This window comes from Stegodyphus dumicola, chromosome 8 (assembly GCF_044657685.1).
Source record: "Stegodyphus dumicola isolate Sdum_Otavi_A_Nest chromosome 8, ASM4465768v1".
NCBI classification, from domain to species: Eukaryota; Metazoa; Arthropoda; class Arachnida; order Araneae; family Eresidae; genus Stegodyphus; species Stegodyphus dumicola.
The window spans coordinates 68,628,196-68,652,908 of NC_140775.1; the positions used below are offsets into that span (position 1 = coordinate 68,628,196).

At 34.7% G+C, this 24,713-nt stretch overlaps 1 protein-coding gene across 1 annotated transcript in view; it reads left to right on the forward strand.

Moving 5' to 3' along the window:
- The window catches only part of LOC118196957 (SPARC-like), a 57,459-nt gene extending 37,816 nt beyond the window's left edge, over positions 1–19,643 (forward strand). The window contains exons 5-8 of the mRNA XM_035368425.2: positions 781–919; positions 3,498–3,708; positions 5,809–5,957; positions 19,377–19,643. Coding sequence (XP_035224316.1) covers positions 781–919; positions 3,498–3,708; positions 5,809–5,957; positions 19,377–19,423 — 546 coding nt within the window. The 3' untranslated portion in view covers positions 19,424–19,643. The remainder of the gene's footprint in view (positions 1–780; positions 920–3,497; positions 3,709–5,808; positions 5,958–19,376) is intronic.
- The last annotated feature ends 5,070 nt before the right edge of the window (positions 19,644–24,713 follow it).

Below are 24,713 nucleotides of genomic sequence, written 5' to 3' on the forward strand. Positions count from 1 at the left end.
AAATTTAGATTTCATTATTTGTCGATTTTTTTTTTTAATTTGACGTTGCACAAATTTGACGGAAGTAAATGACCTCGACCAATGATTACTAAAATAAGGGCCGGGTAAGGACTTGTAAGCCAGGTAAGATGGTGGATATATATACATATAGTTGTTTGGTACTGTAAATTGCAATAAAAAAGGAAGGTGCACAACTAGATGTTATAGCAGTCCTGTATACAAAATTTCAAAGTTCTGCCGTTAATCATTTCTGAGCTACGCGAGATGTACGTAGAGAAGTCACGAAAAAAATCTTTTTTGAATCCATATTAAATCAATTTTACAATCTGTTTTGGAAAAAAAATGTTATTCGATTTGCAAGAGAGACGTCACACAAAAAAAAATCGCCCAGTAAATTCAGGTACCGTAAATTGTGTATTTCCGTTGAAATATGATACTTGAAATTTTTCCCAATTACATTACCTCCTTTACTTCCAAAAAAAAAAAATTAAAAGTGCTTTTTTATCTCTTAAAATGCATGGAAAATTTCAGTTATTAATGAAGCAAAATATTGCCAGTTATATATATTCAGTTCGCCCTTTTAATTTTTATCTTTTAAATGTATTTTGGTGTAAAATCGTAGCTCCCCCAAAGTGAAGCATGATGAAACATTTAATGATTTTTCGAATTACGTTGCGAACACATTCAAAGTACTTTTCACAAGTTACGGATTCCAAAACTGTTAGCTGGATACGCAGTTATTGAATATGATTCTAATGCGTCTCCCCTCCCCTACATTAGGTATGTAGCAATCACAATGAAACTTGGAGCAGTGACTGCGAAGTTTACAGAATGAGATGTTTCTGCAGCGAAAACTCTGAAGAATGCACTAAAGACAAGTACAAGCATGTGCATGTCGATTACTATGGTGGATGCAGAGGTAAAAAAAAAATTGTAATTGTTTTTCTTTCATCATTTTGTTATAGAGGATGAAATTGTAAATATGGAGTCGAAAATGATTTTATTTTAAAACGTTTCATTAAATGCGTAATAAATTACATTTAAGAAGCAAACAATAAAAGAACAGAGCATAAAAGAATGCATTAAAAATATCACTTTTATTTTTGTATTTTAATTATTTTATGTGTTTGTCTTATATCTGTTATTTTTGTTTATGCTGATGTGCAAGCATTTTCGTGTTGAAAGCATAATTTTGATCTTTAGTTTCCTTCATGCCTTGATGGAATTTATTTTATATTTTATGTACTACAACACAATACAAGGTTAAGGGAAGTAAACTCCTCTCCAGCAATATAAGCAGTCCTTAGAAAAGCAACAATTGCGCATGTTATTGAAAATTACGAATTTATTCCTTTGGTAATCGCAGATTCATCATTACGTACTACCAAATTGTTTATTTGCAAGTTAACCTTTGCGTATTTCTATACTCCGCCTCTTTTTTTTAAAAAAAATCAGAGACTGCATGCAATCGTAACATAACTTCAAAACCGCGCTGTGAATACATAAATTTCGCCAAATATTACAATGGTATGTTATACTGAAACTTTAGAAATATTTCTTTGCATGTTCTTTACTTTGGTGGTTTATCAAACGTTGAACCTATAATTTATTGGTCACTATTAGCCATTCAAAGCATATGGATCGCTCTTATCATCCTTCACACACGCACACACACACACACACACACACACACACACACACACACACACATATATATAGTCTGTGTAATTCCGCCTTCATATTCTGACCAGTGGGAGTTTAAGTACTAATCTTCTATTTTCTGCGTTTCTTAAATTGAGCATAAGCGAAGAATATGCAATTGGAAATTGAGTTCCTAAGCGATAACTGCTACTACTCTTCACCCCAATTATTCAACTTCCCTAGCAGCTGAAACATCTGTAACTGCTTTAACATATTTCGATTTTACACTTAAGTGCATCATTTTTTTTTCTTTACTGTTTTATCGGTCTTAAGGATTGATCGCTTTTTTTTCGTCTTCATTAACTGTCAATCTGAACCGGAAGCAAATTATGTTCTTTATTCAAATACATCATGTTCGTTTTTGCATTATCTCTTTCCAACGGGTAGCGCGAAATTGTCACCATGATTGTTAACTTACGACATAAAGAATTTTCTGTTGTCCTTACATTATCAAATTACAAACTGCTAAAGATGCAATGAATTTCACACTCCTGTGTATTCTATGAATGAGATGGGCAGGTCACCTCCTGAGATTCAGGCCAGAGAAAACAATCTTTAAGGTATTTAATGCAACTCCTGCAACTATTCTTAGGTTCTTAGGAACGAAAAAGATTCTGTATCAATAATAGTATTCCTTAAAGTTGTTTATTGTTATGTTCACACATTGGTATAAGGTTTCGAAATTCAATTTTTAATAGTAATTTAAATAAGGGCCGTTCAACACATTTCAAAGTTGCAATGCGTCTTGCATGGAGAAATTCCATTGTTATTTTCAATAGCGTATTGTGTTTTCGTAAAAATTACCTATTTTATAAATATTTATACCATTACTATAATGAACAAAATACTATGTCAAAATTAATTGTAAACGTCGGCTGCAGAATTTTTCTAACGCTACTATCCATATATTGTTATATGCGTTAAAGTGATTGACAATAATAATTAAATGTCTTGTATCAATATATAAATTGCAGAATTATATACTTCTTTTTTTTTATTATTTTTAGTTCAATAATTTGTGAAGATTTTCTTGGTTTTGTTATGCTGGTTTTGTCATGAAAACCATTCTAAGAATCGTATTTTTTATTCCTTTAATCTGCTCGAAGTACAGCAATTTTAAAAAACATTTTTAGAGTTCCCTCCTTCCGAGACGAAAGATATTTTATACTCTTGTATCAGTTATAATGGGATATAGATTGGGGAATATAGACTTTTGCGGAATATTTTTTGGTATCTGAGCTATTCTAAAAGCTACTGTGCTTGAGGATTTTTATTTTGTAATGTAATGTTACTTTGGTTTCACGGTGTTTCAGGATACACTAGTCACATTGGATTTATGTTTGGATTTACCTGGTGGATACGCGGGTGTTGTGTAATGGAAATTCAGGTTGGATAATACGCTGGCGCTGGAAATTTAGAATATTTTTAATTTGGTAGTTTCAGAAATTTCTATGAAGAGAAAGAAAAGTGTTACACAAGGAAGATGCTTAGTCCAGGCAATTTCGATCTTGTTTGATCATAATTTTATATCTCAAAATTTTAATTATGATAAATGCGATAACACAATTAAGCTTGAGGGTTTTTTTTTCACACTTTTTCCAGTCTGATTTATATATTGTGATGCATGAGTAACTACTTCGCACATTTTCTAAACGTCCGTTTGTTCTTTACTCGTATATTTAAAATTGAGAATTAATTGCTTGTGATCTATTCACGTGCTAAGCTATAATTTAAGATGTCAAGATTAATTTTTTTTTTGGTATCTTCCCTCTTAATATGAGATTTTTTCCATCCAGATATACCCAAGTGCTCCGAAGAAGAAATGGAAGATTTTCCAAGACGTATGCGCGAATGGCTTTTCAACATCATGCATGACCTTGCTCAAAGGTCAGAATTGGACGATCAGTATCTTCAGTTAGAGCAAGAAGCTGAACGCGATCTAGCAAAGAAATGGGCCAATGCAGTTATCTGGAAGTTCTGCGATTTAGATTCACATCCTTTTGACAGGTATTTGTATTTCATAACTGATAACTTTTATTGCAGTGCTCTTACTAAACGTTATTAAGTTAATTGTACCATTTAATTATTTCATACTCACATTCTAGTACATTGAAAAGCTATTATTTTTAAATCTAAAATATATATATATAATAAGAAATCTTTCCATATAACATCTCCAAGAAACACAAATAAATTTAAAACCATGAATGAAAATTCAAATTTTAACTTATCAAATATTGAGATTTTGCAGCTATTTCTTTGAACCTCGACGAGCGAAACAGAAAGGATATGTATCATTCAACACTTTGTTACTCTTTTCATTCCCGAAATAATGTTTCCTTTTTTAAGAATAAAAATATAAAAAATATGATCTCTAGAATAGGAAAAATACAAATTCTTTCTTCAGAACTGAGTCCAATTTTGAAACCTACAACATTATAGTGCTTAAATTCCTGAAAATATGAAGCATAAACATTAAAAATAAAGTTCTATAAGGCTATACGAATTTAATCTTCTTAAAAGTTTAAGGAAAGCATAGAAATTGTTGATAATTTGTTCATTATTAATTGTGGGTAGCATGTTGGAAAATTACTTGTATAATTTTTATATAGCCTCTTGAAATTTAATGAAAGAATTCCCATGTTGCTAACATTCACAGTAAAATTAATATATGAGATGATCAAAAAGTTATAGTAGTAGTTTATTTGCTTCACGTATCGAAATATTTGTAGTTCAGTTACTAACGAGCAAAGATTTTGAAAAATATTACAATGCATTCTATATGAGCACCGTAAGCAATGTGATATTAATGACTGAAAATGATACGGTCCATTAGTTGTTTAGTGATTAAATGCTAGATGAATATGAATAAAAGAAAAATGCTAGTATATATAGATGCTAGTAAATGCTAGTATATAGTTATATTTAAATGCTAGTACATATAAAGTAAAAATAAATAAAAGAAATTAATGTGCGTGTTACCTTTGAAAAGAATCGAGGCTAACAGAATCATTGCATCTGATAGCTCGTTGAAATCGTTTTCTTTTTATTCGACTTTGATAAGGAAACTATCCACTGATAGTCAGAAGAGAGGAATTTCTTTTAGAGAGAGTTTCTTTTCTTAGGTCACACATCCCATCTGATATTCATAAGTATCAATAGGTTTTTGCAGACACAACGTAATCTTAGCTAACTATTCAAGAATTACTATATTGTATCACTTTTAGTGCTCTTAACTTTTCATCACAGGCACACTTTATTTTAATACTCCATTTAAACGGCCAAGTGGTTATCGCTGAATATTGGGAGTTCGCCTAGGTTCGATCCCACACGAACGGGCTAGTTGTGTGGTTAGTTCCCATGCGTAATGTGAATACGAGCCAGTTTTCCTTAGGATATCCTACCACTTAGGCAAATAGGCTTTGTGTGCTTTACCATGTTCAACTAATCTAACTTAAACGCAATAATGAAAGAACAATGCATAATGAACGACTTAGACTTCGCATAACGAAAATATAGTGGCGTATTGCGTAATGATCAGATTACGTTCGTTATGCAAAGTATGACTGTATTTTTAAAATGTGAAACAGCTAGTTTTTTTAGTTAAGGATTATAATGTGAGAAGGTAACAATTATGAGTATTTGTTACTCGTATTTTCTTTTCTCTTCAGTTTGCAAAAAAATCTAACTCATTATGGAAATAAAATTTTTAATGCTAGAAAATCGATGTCCATCTAGTTGTTCTACAGTTCTACATGTAATGTCGAAAATAAATCTTATACTCGAAACATCCATATCTTTAACATAAAAATCCATTAGCCGAAGCCATGTTGTTTGCAGTCATTTTTCATAATTGAGGCCCGAATCCATTCTATCACAATCTTTTCTTATAATCGAGGCCCATACCATCTTGATGGCATTCATTTCAGATAATCGAATCCATTCTGATCGTTCGTGTAAGCGAGACCCAAAACCCATACAAATCACCGTCAGTTCCAGTAATCAAGCCAAAAACATTCGGTTCGTATCATTGAGGTTGTAATAAAATTTCAAATTTAAGTGTTGTTAAATATAAGTAAGAGAACTTTTTAAATTTATTTTATGTAGATCCGTCTCTCGTCATGAGCTGTTTCCCATCCGTGCACCACTCCTGGCTATGGAGCACTGTATCGCTCCTTTCCTCGATAAATGTGATGCTGATGATGATCATCGCATATCGTTGAAAGAATGGGGATTGTGCTTAGGACTTGACGAAAGTAAGTATTAAAAACAATTTGTTTTCGGAAGTACAACTGTTTAGTACAATTGGTCGCATGATATAAAACATTCAGTTACCACGTATCACTTTTGGGTTGCTATGTAAAGGGAAAACTTATTCTCCATAATAAATGATGATTGATGATGGAGCATTCAATGCTGATAGCTGATTGATTGTTGAAAACGAACAGCTTACAATTTTTTGTGTAAGGAAGGAAAAGTCCATGGGTCTTTCTTTTAATGGTAAAGCATGCAGAAAAATTGTTTGAAAGAGTTCGCAATAAATCGATGTATCATAGCAGCCTAATAAGATTGGTATTTAAGAAAGGTAGCGTTATCAGGGTCAATGTTCCTTTTTACCTTCTTCGGGAACATACAAGGACCTGACTCGGAACAGAGAGCTTACTAAAGCTATGTTCACTGATTGTGGTAAGTAGACAGGATACACACGAAGGGTATACAAAACACTTTATTTTTCTCTATATACAATAACTTCCGTACTTCGGAATACACTGACCCGCCACTTGGGGTCTAACGTAAAAGTATAAAAAATAAAACTAAACTCTAATTTAACTTTAGAATAATAAACGTGGAAGATTGGCCTTATATTAACAGGAAGGCGTATGTAGTACAGATAACTGAGAACACTACAATACGTTTAAAAGTTATCAAGAGGATTAAAACCTCTGGCCTGGAAGGCAAACAGCAACTGCGTAACTTCTAAGGTAAGCGGCCTGCTTCGAACTCACTGCTTCCTCTCTCTCGCTTGGCAAAAGGCCACAACTTAAATACTTGGCGTTCGCCAGACAAACTTTGCATAAAAACCTTAACGCTTATAATTCTGGCCGGAAGTAGAAAATAAGAAGTGATAGTAAAGATTTAAAATAAAATAAACGTTAGTAAAACTTAAGATCCTTACATACTTCCCGCCAGAGTTAATTAGTTTGAAACTGAGGTCTAAAACGACTTTGTTGAAAACCTTTAGCTCTAGAATCTAACGCGAGGCCAATCTTTTACAAACATACTTCGCTAGAAACTAGAAATTTAAAAGAAAGAATTTTTTTTTTTTTTTTTTTTTTTTTTTTTTTTTTTTTTTTTTTTTTTTACAATAGCAGCTCCCAGGATATAGAACAATTTTTTTTTTTCATCTGTACTGCATCTAAACAGGAGTTGTTAGTTGAAATCTGGTTCCTTCCAGAGATCTGGAAGGAAAACTAGTTTAATGAAATGTTACACAATTAAATGGCAAATAACATGAATATTTATATTTCTCTTAACATTCTTATTTCATTCATGACTTTATTTAATTATCTCTCCCCGTGCTCTCTGACATGTGTTGTAAAAGAAAACACACCAAACACGAATGTGTTTATGTACAAGTGTTCAACACTACCGCCTGCAATCAAAACACTAACGTGTTAAAATTCAACATAACAAGACCTCAGAACACACCTTATATTCATCTCTAAACCCTGAGGTACTATTCTAAAAGTGGCTAACTCTAAAGTGTAGCGTCAGAGAGCCTAACTACATCATTCAACCTTTAACACATATTCGCCATGCTTTAGTCTTTTTACAGTCACACGAATAAAAAAAATTTTAACATTACTTTCACTTTTACCATATCACGGTATTTCTTAACATTTAAACTAACAGTTCACATTGTATATAAGAACATATCAACATGCCGTTAATTTTACACATTTGAAAACATACATTAGTAGTACATTGTTAACTTCTATTCTTTTCAAAGCAAGTGCCAATTCTTTCTACATTGAAATACTACATTTCAAAAAGTCTTTCAGACTAAAACTTCTCTCTTGCTAGAATGTTTTAAATAAAATTTATACAATAACTTTTTTTTCAATATTTAAGTCTTTACACAACGCTATTATACATCAACTTTAGTTTTACGCGCGAGTAATTTAAAAACATAATACGAAAATCGGTAACAACACATTTCTCGCCCTTTTGGCGATAAAGGTAGACCTCGCATGAGGTAAAACTTCTTGAAATCTGCCACTTGCAGTAAGAATGAAAGATTAACTTAAGTTTGCAAAGTAACATAAAATTTTACTTATCTTTGTGATATTCGGACATCCTTTTCTGGGCCCAGTCTTTAAAGGTACTGCAGATAGTTGTGTGATTTATCCTCCTTCTTGTACGGGCTCGCCCTTCAGTGCTTTCCTCTGGAAACTTCCTTTTTTCACCAGTTCGGCCACCCTTGAATACCTTCTTTTTCTCCTCTGCTTGTGGTCTTGGCCGTTTGATGGCAGCTGGTCTTGGCGGAACCGGGAAACTTCTGTCGTGTTCCTGCTTGGACCTCGTTGTTGGCCGTTCAAATTTTCCTTGTAACTTTTCCTCCGCCGCTGATGGCCCTTCCGCAGTTCGGCTACATTTACTGCGGAGAGTCCTGTCGGATGAGTCGATCTTCCGTTTTAGAGCCGGGTTATAGTTGCCGTCATTTCTCCTGGTTCTCTTCACATACGTCGTCCTTCTCCCTTCTTCATTCTGGGGGTGTTCGTGAACTCTCTTTTCTGGACGGTGGAACGGCTTCTTTTTCTTGCTACCTTCAATTTTTCAGCGGGGCAATTTTCTTTTCACTTGCTCCTGCCTCTTATTGGCTTGCCCTTGTACTTGTCGTTTTCCCACCTCTGGAGCTTGTGCCTGCGGTGTCTGCCGTGCCGGATCCTGCAAAAGATCTGAAAATATTTGCATTTTATTACGATCGAAGTAGGGCTTGATTTGATCAATGTTTGCGGAACAGGTTTCACCATTTCTGGCTTTTAACACTACTACAGCGTGAGTTATTTTTTCTATAACATATGGTCCTTCAAATCGTGGAAAAAATTTGGCAGTTTTATCTTCTGGTGCTGAAGAAAGTGAATGCTTAATTTTTAAAATTTCATCCCCTACTTTATAAGTTACTCCCCGTCGTTTCAAATCATAATAGAGCTTCTGTTTTCTTTGTGCGGAAGTAGTATTCTTTTTTGCTTATTATTATTATAAGTTATTATTTTTATTAGTTTTTCTATATCACCCATTTTAAATTCTGGGGCTCTTTGTTGCACATAAAATAATTTATCTAACGGTGTTATAATCTTTCTGCTTATAATCTTTCTGCCTAGAAATAACTCAGCAGGAGTTTTGCCCGTTGTATCATGTTTTGCGGTCCTAAGGGCGAAAGCAAATTCATTGACATAGTTATCCCAGCTTTTATGAAAATTTTTAACATAACTACGGATAATTTTCACTATATTTCTATTGACCCGTTCCGCTATATTTGATTGCGGCCGATACGGGACCATTTTTAAATGACGTATGCCCAGTTTTTGGCACATGTCTTCAAATATATTACTTACAAATTGAGGACCATTATCCGATATAACTTTTAGGGGCGCCCCGTATTTTAAACTATACTTATTTAAAATAGAATCAGTAACTAATTTCGCGGAGGCTCGTTTTAAGGGAACAATTTCGGTCCATTTACTAAAATGATCAACCATAACAAGGAGATAGCGACTTTTATTTAACTGACTTTTTGGGAAAGGGCCCAATAAATCGATGCCAATTATTTCATTTGGAAATTCGGATTTAATACTATTTAGAAACCCGGCCGGGCGGAAATTAATATAATTAACTGCTTGACATGTTGGGCAGGACTGGACATACGCCCTTGTTAACTTTTGCAGTTCAGGAAAGTAGACTGCCTCGCGTACGCGTTGGATAGTTTTTCGAATACCAGCATGAGAAGCTAAAGGGCTGTCATGGAGCTCCTGCAGGATATTTAATCTAAGACTAGCTGGGATAACAGGTCGAAATTCGTTGTTGGAATTCGTAGTTTTTGTATAGAATAATAGACCATCTATTAGTTCGTAATGGGCCGCCCTATTTTTTATCGCCACAATATCTTGGTGGCTAAAATTTTCAGGATCCTTCAAATATTCATAAATGCTTCCAAACTCAGGATCCTTACCCAGTTCAGTTATTACAGTTTCTCGGGAATTTATTGTACATGCTGTGAGCATTACCACCTTTACGGTATTCCCTTGTTCATCTATTTTAATTCTTGATAGGGCATCTGCTACGATATTTTCCTTTCCGGGGGTATGCTTGATTACCAGATTATATTCTTGCAGCTTGGGTGCCCATCTTATTAACCTTGGGGATAAATTTTTTCCTGAGTACAATCTAGTTACCGCCGCATGATCAGAGTACACTGTTATCGGCGCCTTTCCAAAATAGACTCGGAACTTTTGCACTGCTAACAGAACTGCAAGTGCCTCTCTGTCGGTCGCGGAATAGTTTCTTTGTGTTTGATTTAAAGTTCGGCTAAAAAATGCCACGGGCTGCTGATTTTGCGAAAGTACCGCTCCTACCGCATAATCCGAAGCATCCGCTGAAATTTCTAAATTCTCATCCTTTTCAGGAAATTTCAACACAGGGGCTTGCGTTAATGCTTTTTTTAATTTTTCGAAAGCACTATTGGCTTCGGCCGTCCACGAGAATCTTGCCTTTTTCCTTTTTAATTTTAACAATGGCTCAGCAATAGCTGCAAAATTTTTTATAAAGGACCTATAATATGAACAAAGTCCTAGAAATGAAGAGAGCTTCTTTGCCGTGTTTGGAGTCGGATACTTTTGTACAGCGATTATTTTTGATTCATCTGTCTCGATCCCTTTTTGAGATATTTTGTAACCTAAATATTTTAATTCAGGGGCTGCAAATTTGCACTTTTCGACATTAACTTTTAGACCGGCCTCATTTAATAAAGAAAACACCTGTCTTAAATCCTGTACATGTTGGTCGAGATTATCACTAGTAATAATGATATCGTCTAAATAGATAAATGTGGACTTTCCAAGAACAGGTCTTAACACATTGTCCATGCATCGCTGAAATGTTGCCGGGGCCCCTGAAAGGCCAAACGGCATACGCAAAAATGCATAAGTGCCAGACTTGGTTATAAAGGCCCGTTCCCACTGGGGTTTATCTGAGCTAGCGAACACAACTAACGTAGTCGGCACATCCCCAAAACCAGTTTTTCCCCATAGAGCAGCAAGTTGAAAAATCTGAACTGCAGGCACAGCGGAGCTAGTCGACACAGGGAACTGACTCCGTTAGCTCAGATAAACCCCAGTGGGAACGGCGCTTAAAAGCAGTCTTAGGCACGTCCTCAGGCCTCACCCCTATTTGAAAATAACCGGTCGTTAAGTCTAAAGTCGTCATAAATTTGGTTGATTTTATGTTCCTTAGAATTTCTTCTATAATCGGTAACGGATATACCGGATATTTAGTTATGGAGTTTAATTTACGGTAATCAATAGCGAATCTCCATCTTTTTGGATGCGTCAAAGGATAGTCATTATTTTTCTTACATAAAACCACCGGGCTAGCATAACTACTTGAGATGGGCGTTATGATCGTTTTACGTAGCATATCGGTAATATGCCATTCTATAATTTTTTTCTTATTCTTATCATACCGGTATGGTTTTTGACGAACTGGCATTGCATCTCCGGTGTCAATACTATGGTTAGTAACCTGAGTAAATCCTGGAATATCACTAAATAACGAAGCAAATTCACTTACCACTTGTCGGATTCTTCCTTGCTCGTCATTAGGGAGGTGGTCAAGTTTTAACATCGGCGGTTCAGCGTTTTCTGTACGAACTGGTTTCAATGTCAGCTTAAGGGACGCTTCATTAAAATCCAGCGTAGCTTGTGCTTCTGAAAGAAAATCTATTCCTAAAATTAAATGTGCTTGCAGATTCTTTACTATAAAAAACATCACCTTTACTTGTTCGTCCTTGATACGGATATACAAAGGTACTTTACCTACGCACTTACATTTTTCTCCTTGCGCCGCTAACACTGTCGTATTATCCGCATTATATATGCGGTATTTGCGAAAATACTTCCTAAAAAACTCTTCTGCCACACAGGAACACTGCGCGCCGATATCCAGGAGTGCGGTGGCTGGGATATTATTCACCAAGACTTCAATCTTCGGAAGAGTCAAATTTTTCACCATTACTGTATTTAACTTGTAGGAAGAGGGGTTTTCGTGGCCTTCGGATTTCCGCACCCTCTCGTCAGCAGAAATCCGTTTTAGTTTAAATTATTTTTCCTTTCCGTGCTTTCCTTCTTTTTCCGCTGGCCTTGAGACTTTTCCTGGGTTGCTATTGAACTGTCGACGTTCGCCGGCTGTTTTTGAATGCTCGGGTTTCCTTGCCCACTGATTCGCTTTTTCTCCGTAGCCATGTGCTTGAGTTTGCTGTAGTCTTGGCGTACCAAATTGGTTTCGCTGTTGATACTGGCGTCTTCTTTCGACGTCCGCCGTTCTTCTACTTTCAAACTGGATTGCTAGCTCAAATAACTTTTCCAGTGTAGTCGGATTTCTTAATTCAATAAAGTCTTGCACTTGGGGCAATAACCTCGGCAAAATCACTTGAATTATTTCAGGATCCGGACGGTTTCCGTACAAGAGCTTGAAAACGTGAATTTTTCTTAAAATAAAGCTCGAGAGGTTTTCGATTCTTTGTTGATATATACTGAAAAGTTCCGTTTCTAATTTCGCACGATCCCTTACAACAGGGAAGGCTTTTAGTAGGGCAGTCTTGAAATTTTCGTAAGTATAGGTGGGACTTCCTGCTTGACCCAAGAGACTTCTGCCTATACATTTGAACCAGTTAAGCGCTTGGCCCCTCAAAGCGCTGGTAGCTAAGGTAACTTTTTGAAACTCGTGCACGGGGTAGAGCATGAAGTGGTCATCCAATTTTTCCAAAAAACTGGTTACCGGTGAGTTTCCATTAAATGATGCTTCTGGTTTCATCGAAGCGCGCATGGTCTGGACGATGTAACCAAATCCTTCCAGGGCGGCAACTGGCATTTCTGGATTCTGAGCCGTTTCTGCAGGCAGCACAGGTTCTTCTTGAAACTCGGCCATGGTTATTCTTCTTCGTTGGGCGCCACTATCAGGGTCAATGTTCCTTGTTACTTTCTTCGGGAACATACAAGGACCTGACTCGGAACAGAGAGCTTACTAAAGCTATGCTCACTAATTGTGGTAAGTAGACAGGATACAGACGAAGGGTATACAAAACCCTTTATTTTTCTCTATATACAATAACTTCCGTACTTCGGAATACACCGACCCGCTACTCGGGGTCTAACGTAAAAGTATAAAAAATAAAACTAAACTCTAATTTAACTTTAGAATAATAAACGTGGAAGATTGGCCTTATATTAACAGGAAGGCGTATGTAGTACAGATAACTGAGAACACTACAATACGTTTAAAAGTTATCAAGAGGATTAAAACCTCTGGCCTGGAAGGCAAACAGCAACTGCGTAACTTCTAAGGTAAGCGGCCTGCTTCGAACTCACTGCTTCCTCTCTCTCGCTTGGCAAAAGGCCACAACTTAAATACTTGGCGTTCGCCAGACAAACTTTGCATAAAAACCTTAACGCTTATAATTCTGGCCGGAAGTAGAAAATAAGAAGTGATAGTAAAGATTTAAAATAAAATAAACGTTAGTAAAACTTAAGATCCTTACAGCGTGACTAAATTTCTTCTTAGCAGTTGCTCATATACTCGTAGTTACAGTTTAAGAAATAAAATAAATAAGATAAACTTTAAAAATAAAGGTATTTTGTCATATGATACTGTGTTGATGAATATATGAAATTTAAATTTTCATAGAGTCCGTTCTATAGGTAAAAATTTTGATTGGTGGGTTATTATTTATCCTTTTATTCATTTAAGGGAAAGAATTCTATTTATGAAGAATTGGGGGAAATTATCAAAACTAGTATTTGAGTTAAACCACTATCGAGAGAAAATGGTTTAACTCAAATTATTCGATATCTGTTTTAGATATAAGTCAAATAAAATAGGAAAAGATCAAGAGCAATATGAAATCGTTTAGTTCTCGCAGCGGCTGCTTTAATATCATCCGTTGTTGTTGTCTTGCCCATGCTACATGGAACAATGGTAGCCAGAGCCTACTCCAAAGAGAGGTTTGAATCTACTTTCCACTCCCAATTTTGAGGAGAGCACCCGGGAGGAATCCGAGGGTCTCTCAGCCTTCATCCGTAATCCGTCCTAGTATCATCCGTAGCATATTATATGGAAATGGCGTACTTGAACAGGTCTTAGCCAATGTACATATAAATTTTCAAACTGGTAGAAACGAATTAATTAGAAATATTTATTTTGAAAGTAACAGATGTCTATGCGCTCTATTCGGCGTGAAAATGAACGAGTAAATTCAAAACAAACTACTAACGTTAATTTTTTTATTATTTATTTTTTATTTGGGAAAACATTCTTATGAAACGTTAGAACCTTTCAAATCGTCGCATGACAAAGGGACCACAAGTAGAATACATAAAACAGTAAGAATGTATTTTAATGATATAAGAGATTTAAAGATGAATCAGAAGATGCGATAGATTGCCCTAGTCCTAGATGCGGAGGATAAAAATAACACGGATATTAATAATAACAGAGTGTGAGATGCGAGAAGTTCCAACAATGATTAAGTGTAAAATTATAGTTTAAAAGTAACGAATTAATTATAGCTAAAGATCAAGGCTTGCAAAAATTTTCTGCGAAGTTTGTGCCTGTCATTCAAAATAAAAGAGCTCCAAATGTGAGACATTTCTGGACTGAAAAGCGATCACGAAATTAAATTAACTACCGTTTTATCCGGATTAACTCCCTGTGATTTCTTATACTGTTCTTAAAATTTTAAATGTACTGGAGGGATGCAGATTTTTCTAATATGACTGATGTATAGTAGAATGTGAGATAGATAATTTAGTAGTGTTTCAGAAAAGAGATCCACTTTTGCTTTAAGAAATGAGACCGGCATCTAAATTGATGTATAGTTTACATAAAGGAAGTATTTCGAAGGCAACAGTTCCATATAACACGGCTTAATTTCCAAAATTAGAAGTGCCGGAGACCTATGGAAAACTCTGAGGAACGAAAGAAAAAATAAATGAATAAAATAGATAAAAATTAAAATAATTAATTTTAAATTAGGAGAAATGTAAGGAGATAAAAAGAAATCTAATAAATTATTAAATTAATTTTAAATAGTTAAATAGAAAAAAAATATCGGACCTTGTCTTATTTAAGGCATTGGCTTGGCATTACAAGTCCACTTAGAAGCTTGTAGAGACATTAGGATTTTTTTCGAAGCTAAAGAGACGAAAAATTAGCAACCGCCTTCGCCGGGAATCGAACCACGGTCCTCTGGAATACCGGCCCAGCGTGCAGAACCACTACACCACGAAGGCACGCCAAGAAGGTGAGAGAAATACCTTATAAAAAGGGCGACTGGATCATCCACAACCCTTTTAGTTCGAGCGCCACTGTAGGGATATTAGGATTTTTTAGATCAGGCATGATGAAAAATGAGCAATCGCCTTCGCCGGGAACTGAACCACGGACCTCTGGAATACCGGCCCAGTGTGATACCGTTACACCACAAAGGCGGGAGAAATACCTTATAAGCTAAGAAGGAGCTTAGCTGATTTCCGTCTGAATTTAAGCTCTGATTATACGTATAATGTACTATTCCAAGGAATGACAGGTATCACTCGTTTTTTGAAGAATAATGAGAATTCTAGAAACAGCATGAGCATATGGAAGGAATTTTTAACAGAAAAGTGTAGCTTTGAAAGTAAAGAGGAAAGAGTTCAAGACATTCTGATCACTATGCCATGTCGATATAATTTCTAGCCGTCAAGCAGAAATTTTCTCTGAATACGATTCGGTAACAACGTGAGAATAAACGTAAAACTTCTCTATACAAATGACAACAGTGGTCTCCCCCCCCGTTTGGTTACATCATTCAGAAAATCTACAGGAGCTCTGCAGTAAGAAGTCACTAGCGTGGAACGTGCACGACCAGGGTATCACTTTTAGTACTCTGAGGAACATAAAATTTGCCCGGAAAATCCATCGCACATCCTGGAGAATAAGCCTTTGACATATGATTACGAGCTTTTGTTTCCTTAAAAGTCAACCTCTGCGCAAAGCTTTAGTGCGAGAGAAAGACAAGCATGCATTCAGAAGTTAGAATTGAATTTTAAGGCATGTTTTTACTATTAAAACAAAATTTATCTGCTAAAATTGTGGTTCTCCTACATAAAAGAAGTGCCGGAGCCCTAAATAAAAGGGTTTCGGTGTACTCCGGCTGAAACTATAATTTATCTCGAAATTTGAGAAGTACCGGAGCCGTGATCTAGTGGGCACAAGCACAATTTAAGCTCTGTCATATGCCTATTTTAAAGTGCATTCCAGGAGTTAAATTCTCATACCATTTGTATAAAAAAGCAAAAAATTAGAATTAATGATTGAAATATTTTCCCCATTATAAAGGGGTGTTTATTATGGGGAGACTAAAGTGAGGAAATATCTTTTCATGCTCTGTATAAATGGTTTATGAACTATAAAATAACGACAAATAAGATTTACCAATTTATGACAATTAACTGATAACTGATACATAAGTGAGTCGGCTGGATTGATAATTAATTCGTCTTTATGCATAAGCGAGAAGACTAATTGCAGAAATGATTTAAATTTTTTTTTTTTTTTTAGTTTATATCTGATTCCAAAATCTAATTCAGCATTATCGAAAACTTAAAAACTAAGGCACTAATATTACTAAAATGTGACGTAGTAGTGAATATTTCTTTAATCTGATCAATATGTGTATCTGTAGATGCTATATTAAATGTGTGTTTTACTAAATGGCTGCAGGTCATAAGAAATTTTTATGCTCCTTAAAAGTGAAATTACTTTTAATTTTTATTTGTAGATTTTAATTGGTGTTCTTGAAAGTATTTAAAAATTTAAACTGGTGTTCTTGAAAGCGTTCTTATAATTCGTGAAAGAATTCAGAGTAAAATATATTGGAGCAGTAACTGCGAATTTAAACTGTGGACAGAGACTCTAAGTGAGAAACGACTCCTCAAGGAAAGTGAATCTAATTTGGTAATGGGAAAGAAATATTAGACACGGCTTTCCAAAATGGAATACTGTAATTTCAAAATGTTTAACGATAGGCAAATTGAGAAATAGTGTGTTTTTTTAGTCTTGTACTCTTTTGAGACATGTATTTTTATTCATTTATTTTATTTATTGTGGCATTCATGAAATTAAAGATTTATTTATTTTATTATTTATTGTGATATGATTACTTTTCCACGAAGAAGAAAGGAGATTTCCCTCTGCCGTTCGTATTTTCAGAACTCTACTGTAGCATATTACACATTACTTTGTAGAGACATTAGATATTTTTTGGAAGCAGGCAAGATGAAAAATTAGCAACGCCTTCGCCGGGAATCGAACCGCGGACCTCTCAATTACACGCTGAACGTGCAGATTACTATACCACGAAGGCTCGCTAAGAATGCGGGAGAAATACCTTATATACTCCCCCTTTAAAGAGCGACTGGGGTTTTTAAGGTACCCAATCGCCAAATCCTGGATGAGGAGAATCATCATCCAACACCTTTTTAGTTCGGGCGCCACTGTAGAGACATTAGGCATTTTTGCAAGCAGGCAGGATGAAAAAATAGCAACGCCTTCGTCGGGAGTCGAAGCGCGGACCTCTCAACTACGCGCTGAGCGTGCAGACCACTACACCACGAAGACTCGCTAAGAAGAAGGCAGAAATACTTTATAACTTCACTTTTTAGATTTCTGATTCAAAATGTAATGTGGGTTGACGTCTGGACCCTTGTGGTGAAAGGTGTAAGAATATACACTGTTCTGAAGTTTCATCGAGTAGCCCCTCTGCTCCTTTGCAGATAGCGAGACTTTGCAGATAGTGATGTAGTAAAAAACAGTGGGATATCCGTCAAAAACATTAAAATTTTTCTTTGATGCTAATTGTCACAAAAGGATAGCAGCTAGGCACGGCTGCTTTTCTTGTGGTCGTGGTTCGTGATTTTGAAGTGACATTGCAGTGCTTTGATGATGTATAATATTGTAGTAAAAATTGCGAGCAGTTTTGGAAACGTATTTTTTGATAGTTTCGATTTTTTAATCAGTATGTAATATGCTACTCCTTATAAATCAAGGAACACTGGCTATTTCGTTGAGAGCTTTATTTTGCAGAATTTTGATTTTATAGAAATTTGTTTTTGTGGCATGACCACATATGCGGGAGGTTTAAAGTAAGGCTGGACGAATTATTCTTTTATACAATATTATGAATTTTGGAGAGAAAGGCTGCTATGTTTACCGAAAAGAGGTCAAAAATTAACTATGGAAATATTTATTTTTTTAATTTGGTAACATCACATCTAAAAATGAATTTGTTTTCAAGTATGATGTCAAGGTATGTGACTTCTTGGTTCTAGTGTATTTCTTCTTCAAATAATGTGGGAGTAGATGGTAAATTGAGACTGACTTTTTTGCGAAATAGAATCACATTTGATTTATTAATATCATTTGAAATTCTTCAATCTGTAAGCCGTGCATTTAGCAAATCAAGATAATGCTGAAGATAACAGTAAGTGTTTTTCCTTGTGTCAGAACAGTTTTATCGTCGTCGAAGTGTTCTAATTGAATTGGAGGATGTCATAAGTACGTATATTATTTAATAAAGGATTTAAAACTGAACCTTGTACACCCTGCTTTAATAGTCTTATGCCACGAGTGTGCATTTCCCGTTCGGAAACTGAATGTTTTCTTACGAAGAAAAGAAGCGATAATTCGAATTAAATCCGAATTAATTGAAAATTATTTAAGTTTGATTAATTTGTAAACAAAGTCTCAATGCCAGATACAGTCAAACGCTTTTGCGAGGTGAAAAGTATGGCACGCCGCTGATCTAGTCCACTAATGTCTCGCTTTCGTCCATTCGATGTTATATTCATGCAAACGATTTTTGACATGTTTAGTTTCCTTATCAGCATAAGTACTTTTTGCATCTTGATAATCCTATTTTGTTTCAAATAGAAATACTTTGTATTACGCCTGAGACGGTCGATTCGAATACTAGTTTTATGAGCTGCTTTTCGTGTTATTCTTGTAGAACTATGCGAAAAGGTTCATCATCACTTCTGTAGAAATAAGAAAGACCCTACAAAGTTTTTTTCATGGTGGCCAGAATAACAAATATGAACAGAATTATGTTGTTCTACCAGAGTAAATTAATTCTACTAGGAGCTAATTCATGTTTCAGTGCGGAAATTCCTGGTTGGATGCCTTGAAACAGAACTAAAGTTCTCACCTTTGTTTCTATTATTCTTTTCTTTCAGTATTCTTTTCTTTCAGCTTTAATTTCAGTATTTGCGGGTGTTTATGACTTATACTTCCATTTAACAATATGTATAAAAGATAATATGTGATCTAATTATAATGCAATATATTTCATATTTTTTTTTCAGATGAAATTGAAGATAAATGCATAAATATTCGAGAAAACAACGAGTAAAAATATAATAGCCTTACAAAAACATACTGTGAAAAAGCCTGCTTTATCACTGCCATGTCAATTTGTTAGCCAAGTCAATGGAATTAAGACTCGTATCTTATGCAGTTTCTATCAAAAATGGCAAAATGTTTGTGTCATTGATTCGTTGTTGAAAGCTTTGCAATAAATCATCTTTTCATTTCTTTCGCATAATTTAATAAAATAAAAATTAAAATATGAATTTTGGAATATATTATTTCTGCATATATTTACATTTTTTCAAGCTGCTGCTATTTCCAAAACAGTATATAATCGACTATGATATTATGACTGAGATATTAATTACAAACAATTCATGCTAATTCTAGTAATTATTTTTCTTCCCTTATTTATGTGTTAATTTCAAATATAATTTTACTCAGTTTTGAAGACAAACGCCAACCTGTGATTTTCAGTCTGCTAACAAAAATATCACTATTTAAGGATCATTCAGATACCTTAATTGTGGCCCATGGAACTCTATTATACATACTGGATTGTCTTTAACGACAGGTCTTCTCGTTTGATGTCTTTATATAGTACCGACACCCCCCCCCGAGTTGCGTAGGTATTGTGTTTCTTAAACCTTTAAATAACTTGAATGGCCTAGATCCTTGTGGTAATTGGGAAGTAGTTATATGTACTGATTTTATGTGGTGATAAATCTAATCTATAAATTGTGTAAGTGTAATTTCATAAGAAAATACAATATTAAATGTATTATTTTCATAGTACATTATAAACCAGGCCGATTGCGCAGCTTACAGACCATAATAGTATATAGTGTATATATATATATATATATATATATATATATATATATAATGACTTTAATGAGCCCAGTTTATTTAATTTATTATAAACAGCTAATATAATTTCATAAAAATGTTTACTGATTTTAATAATAAACTAAACGTATTGCTTTTTTGACTGCGCTAACTTAATCTTTCTGGCCCAACGATTATAGGTACACTTTATAAATTTATGTAGTGAAGCTGCAGCTCATAATCTGATTTTTAGCCCAAACGGGCTATTATAGTCTCGACATGCTATTTTGCATCGAATCACTCTAAATGCGTCGTTACGTTTTTCATTCGAGTCTGTTGCCATTTGGCAAAATATAATTATATATATTTCAAATGAAATAAATATATTTTATTTTAATGATTATTTAATTTATTTAATATTTATATTTCAAATGAAATAAATTCCGCTAGAGAAATGTAAGAATGACGTTTTTTGTTTACATTAGTTATGCATAAGTTGCGTGATCTCCGAGGTCATCGGAATGTATTTCTTTGAATCTATCTGCTGTGGATTAAGAAATTTAGCTGTTTGAAAGCAGTAGATGCAGTTCTTAAGAATATTCGTTTCTTTTAAATCGGATTGATTTAAATAATAAAAATGTATTTAATTAAAGATCTATTTAATTAAAAATATTCACATTTTCATAGAAAGACATTTTATATTTTATTATCTATTTTATATTTTGTAAAACTTTAATAAATTTTTGATTAACAAACTCAACGACTTAGTAGTGGCAACAGTGTAGGGAACAAAACATTTTTATCTCCAGACTGTCTATCGGAATTTCTCAAGGTATGTTGCTTTTAAATATCTTGTGATATTGAATTTTAAGTGGCAAGAGTGCGAAGAACGTGATATGTAATAAATAAAGTTAACAAACAAACGTTAATGACAAAAGCTACACACAAAAAGTTTTTTAAGCCATCTTGCTAAGAAAACTGAACATTGCTATGATGAACTGAGAAAAGAGGGAATAGAAAAATAATGTTATCACTGAACGCTGTATCGGGAGTTCTAAATATATGCTGCTTTCAAAACTTTTGTGATTTTGCTGTTCAGTTTGTGAGGCGTAAGTACGAAGAAAACGATGCTAATAATTAATAATGCTAAAAAGACTATATGTAGATCCGTTTCACCAACATATTATCACAGGAGTTCTCAATATCACTGAAGATGTGCAACTGCGAGAACTAATGCAACTAGGTACCAAATTTCGTCCAACTTTCAGTATTAATATGCACTTTTGCTTTAAACAATTCAGTAATGATCTTGATAAATTTATTACTTTAGCTAGTAATAGCACCAAATTGCCTACGACTACTTTTCTTGAATTAAAAGCAGCTCTTATTAAAGGATTTCAACTTACGCTTGTAGAGTCATTAGGATTTTTTTAGAGGCAGAAAAGATGAAAAATAGCAAACGCCTTCGCCGAGAATCGAGCCACGGACCTCTGGAATACCGGCCCAGTGTGCAGAACCACTACAGCACGAAGGACGCTAGGAAAGTGGGAGAAATACCTTATATACTCCCCTTTTTAAAGGGCGACTAGGGTTTTAGGGGACCTAGTCGCCAATTCCTGGGTGCGGAGAATCATCATACACAACCCTTTTAGTTCGGGCGCCACTTGTAGAGTCAAGTGGTTAATTGGAAGCAGAAAAGATGAAAAATTTGCAAACGCCTTCACCGGGAATCGAACCACAGACATCTGGAATACCGGCCCAGTGTGCAGAACCACTACACCACGAAGGCACCTAGGAAAGTGGGAGAAATACCTTATATGCTTTTCAAGTTACCCAATTTCAATCATATCCACAATCAAAGTCATCTAGAAACTTTTATTCAGAAACTGCAAGATAACTTTATCATCACAAAGATTGACAAAGCTAGCAACAATTTCAGTGTCATTTGTAAAAAAATTTATTTCGACATTCTGCATAAGGTGACAAAGCTATCAACAATTTCAGTGTCATTTGTAAAAAAATTTATTTCGACATTCTGCATAAGGAATTGCATAGCACTTGTACCTATCAAAAAATCTCTACCAGCTCTAAGATACTTTTCAATAAATTTAATGCACTTCTTAAAAAACTTAAAATCCATACTTGCAAGTATAATAACAGGTTTGCTAATCTTTTTGCACTTCCAAAATTTCATAAGACTCCTGTTAAGTTTAGATTCATTGCCAATAGTACCAGAAGTTATTTAAAGGAGGTAGATTATCTCTTTGCACAAAAACTTCATCTCAAACGAGATTATATGATTTTAAAGATCAACATTGCAACTGGATGATATCAAGCAAAGAGAAATTCTTAAAACCTTAAATTCACTTAAAATAGAACATATTCAATGCTACGACTTTGAGAACCTCTATACTACTTTACCACTTGAAGAAATTTATAGCAGTTTACTTACTCTTCCAAAATTGTTTCCCCAAATTTCTACAATATTAAATGCTGAAAAATGGCAACTTTTTCTTTCAAACGTACTTTTCAATAATTATATTCAGTTTAATAAAAACATTTTTAAACAAATACAGGGAATACCTATGGGGGGCAATTTTTCAACTGCAATCTGTGAATTATTCCCTTTTACAAAAGAATTTACTTTTGTACGTTGCTAAATAATGAAGATCATAAATATTACCAACACATCTTTCGTTATATTGATGATATAATAGCCTTCAACAACTTCAACAAAATAGAAAAAGCTAATATCTACCCTTCCTGCCTACAACTTAATACTACAAATACAGTCCAACATGATATAGTTTACCTTGATTTGCATATTATAGACTAAAACGCCCGGCGGTCATACGAAATGACCACTGTTCTAGATCTTATAAATTGTAATTAAAATGATTTGTGCAAAAGTGTTTGCTAATTTAAACTGAATAACCCAGGGCATGCGGCGAGGACGCCCCTTTGCTTACTGCCCCACGGGGTTTCCCCCTTCTACTTGCTTAATTGCTTAAAGTAGAGTGCAATGAAGGAAACCACTGGCGGAACATTTCTTAATAGCCCACCGCTAGCTCAATCAATAAAAGTGATTTAAATAATGAAATGTTAATTCATATGTCAAAGATCTCTTTGTACACAACATTTCTTGTGTAGATCTTTCCATCATTTTTAAGCTCTTGCAGAGGACCATCAATTATTTTTAATTTTAGGTCCGTTCTTTCACGAACTCTTGAACAGGCATCTAGAAAAGTTGACCGTGTCCAAATGCAGGCTCAGGTAAAAATTGTCTACGTCTCAATTGAAACGGCAAACCTGTGCCGTGGCAACTTCACCCCATTGGCTAGTACAGTTACGCAAGCAACCAATAAAATATCGGCGACAAACAGACACTTAAGCCGCATATATATATGGGGTGAAGTATCATCATCTCCTCCGAAACGGCTGGCTTCCGGACTTATCGAAGCACACCGTCGGATTCTGCAGGTCCGCGGCACGCCATTTTGACCATTCGCGTCTTCTTGGGACTTTAATTAGCCGAGATATCAATTAAAAACTGATTTTCCCCTACGTTTTCCACTTTCTTTCTTGGGTTTTCCCTATTAGAGGGATTTGGCTACGTGCCAAATTCTTTTTTCTCGAATATTTACGGAACGGCACCGAGTTGAAATTCGAGACGCAAATCCTCGGATTCCAAAAAATTCTCCGAATCTATCGATACCGTTCTCATCTTCGTACGACTTTAATCGGCCGAGGTATTAATTAAAAACTGCGGAAACGTTAATTTCCGCGCTCATTTTTCCGAGTGGAAACAATAAACTATCGGCGACACACACTTTAGCCGCTTATATATATAAAGAAGATTACAATTTTTTGAAAATCTACGATAAACGAAGAGATTTCAACTTTCCTACTCTTAAATTAACCAACTGGAATTCCAATATTTCTAAAAGAGTCGTCCTCAATACAATTTACGCACAACTGCTTAGAATTAAAAGAATTTGCAATACAACAAAACACCTCCAAGAAGAAGTACTATACTTTGTAACAATCTTGAAGAACAACCTGATTCCTACAAAAGTAATTAAAATGCGTTAAAAAAAGGTGACATTAACTTTATCTTTTAGATTTTTTGATTCATTAAATTTCGCGCAAGATGCGAAATAAATAAGAAACAAATTCGAAATTCAGAATTCGGGCGTCGAGGTGCCCTTATTTGGTAGAGCTCAAACCGCTGTTTTTACTCAGTGCGAGGAACAAACATATATAGAGATTCTTGATTATTTAAAAATAAAGTTTAACCACGCAAATATTGTTTGAATGCAAGAAGTACAGTCCAGAAAGCAGTACTTCTTTAGTGTTCCGTATTTCTTATTTGTAAGTTTCTCTTTGAAAGTTACAACTTTTGCGCATTTACGTAACTGCGAACTTACATAAATCGGGGGGGGGGTTACTCTAAGGTACAGCGAGTTGCAGGTTATTATTATTATTATACATAGAATAAGAGAAAA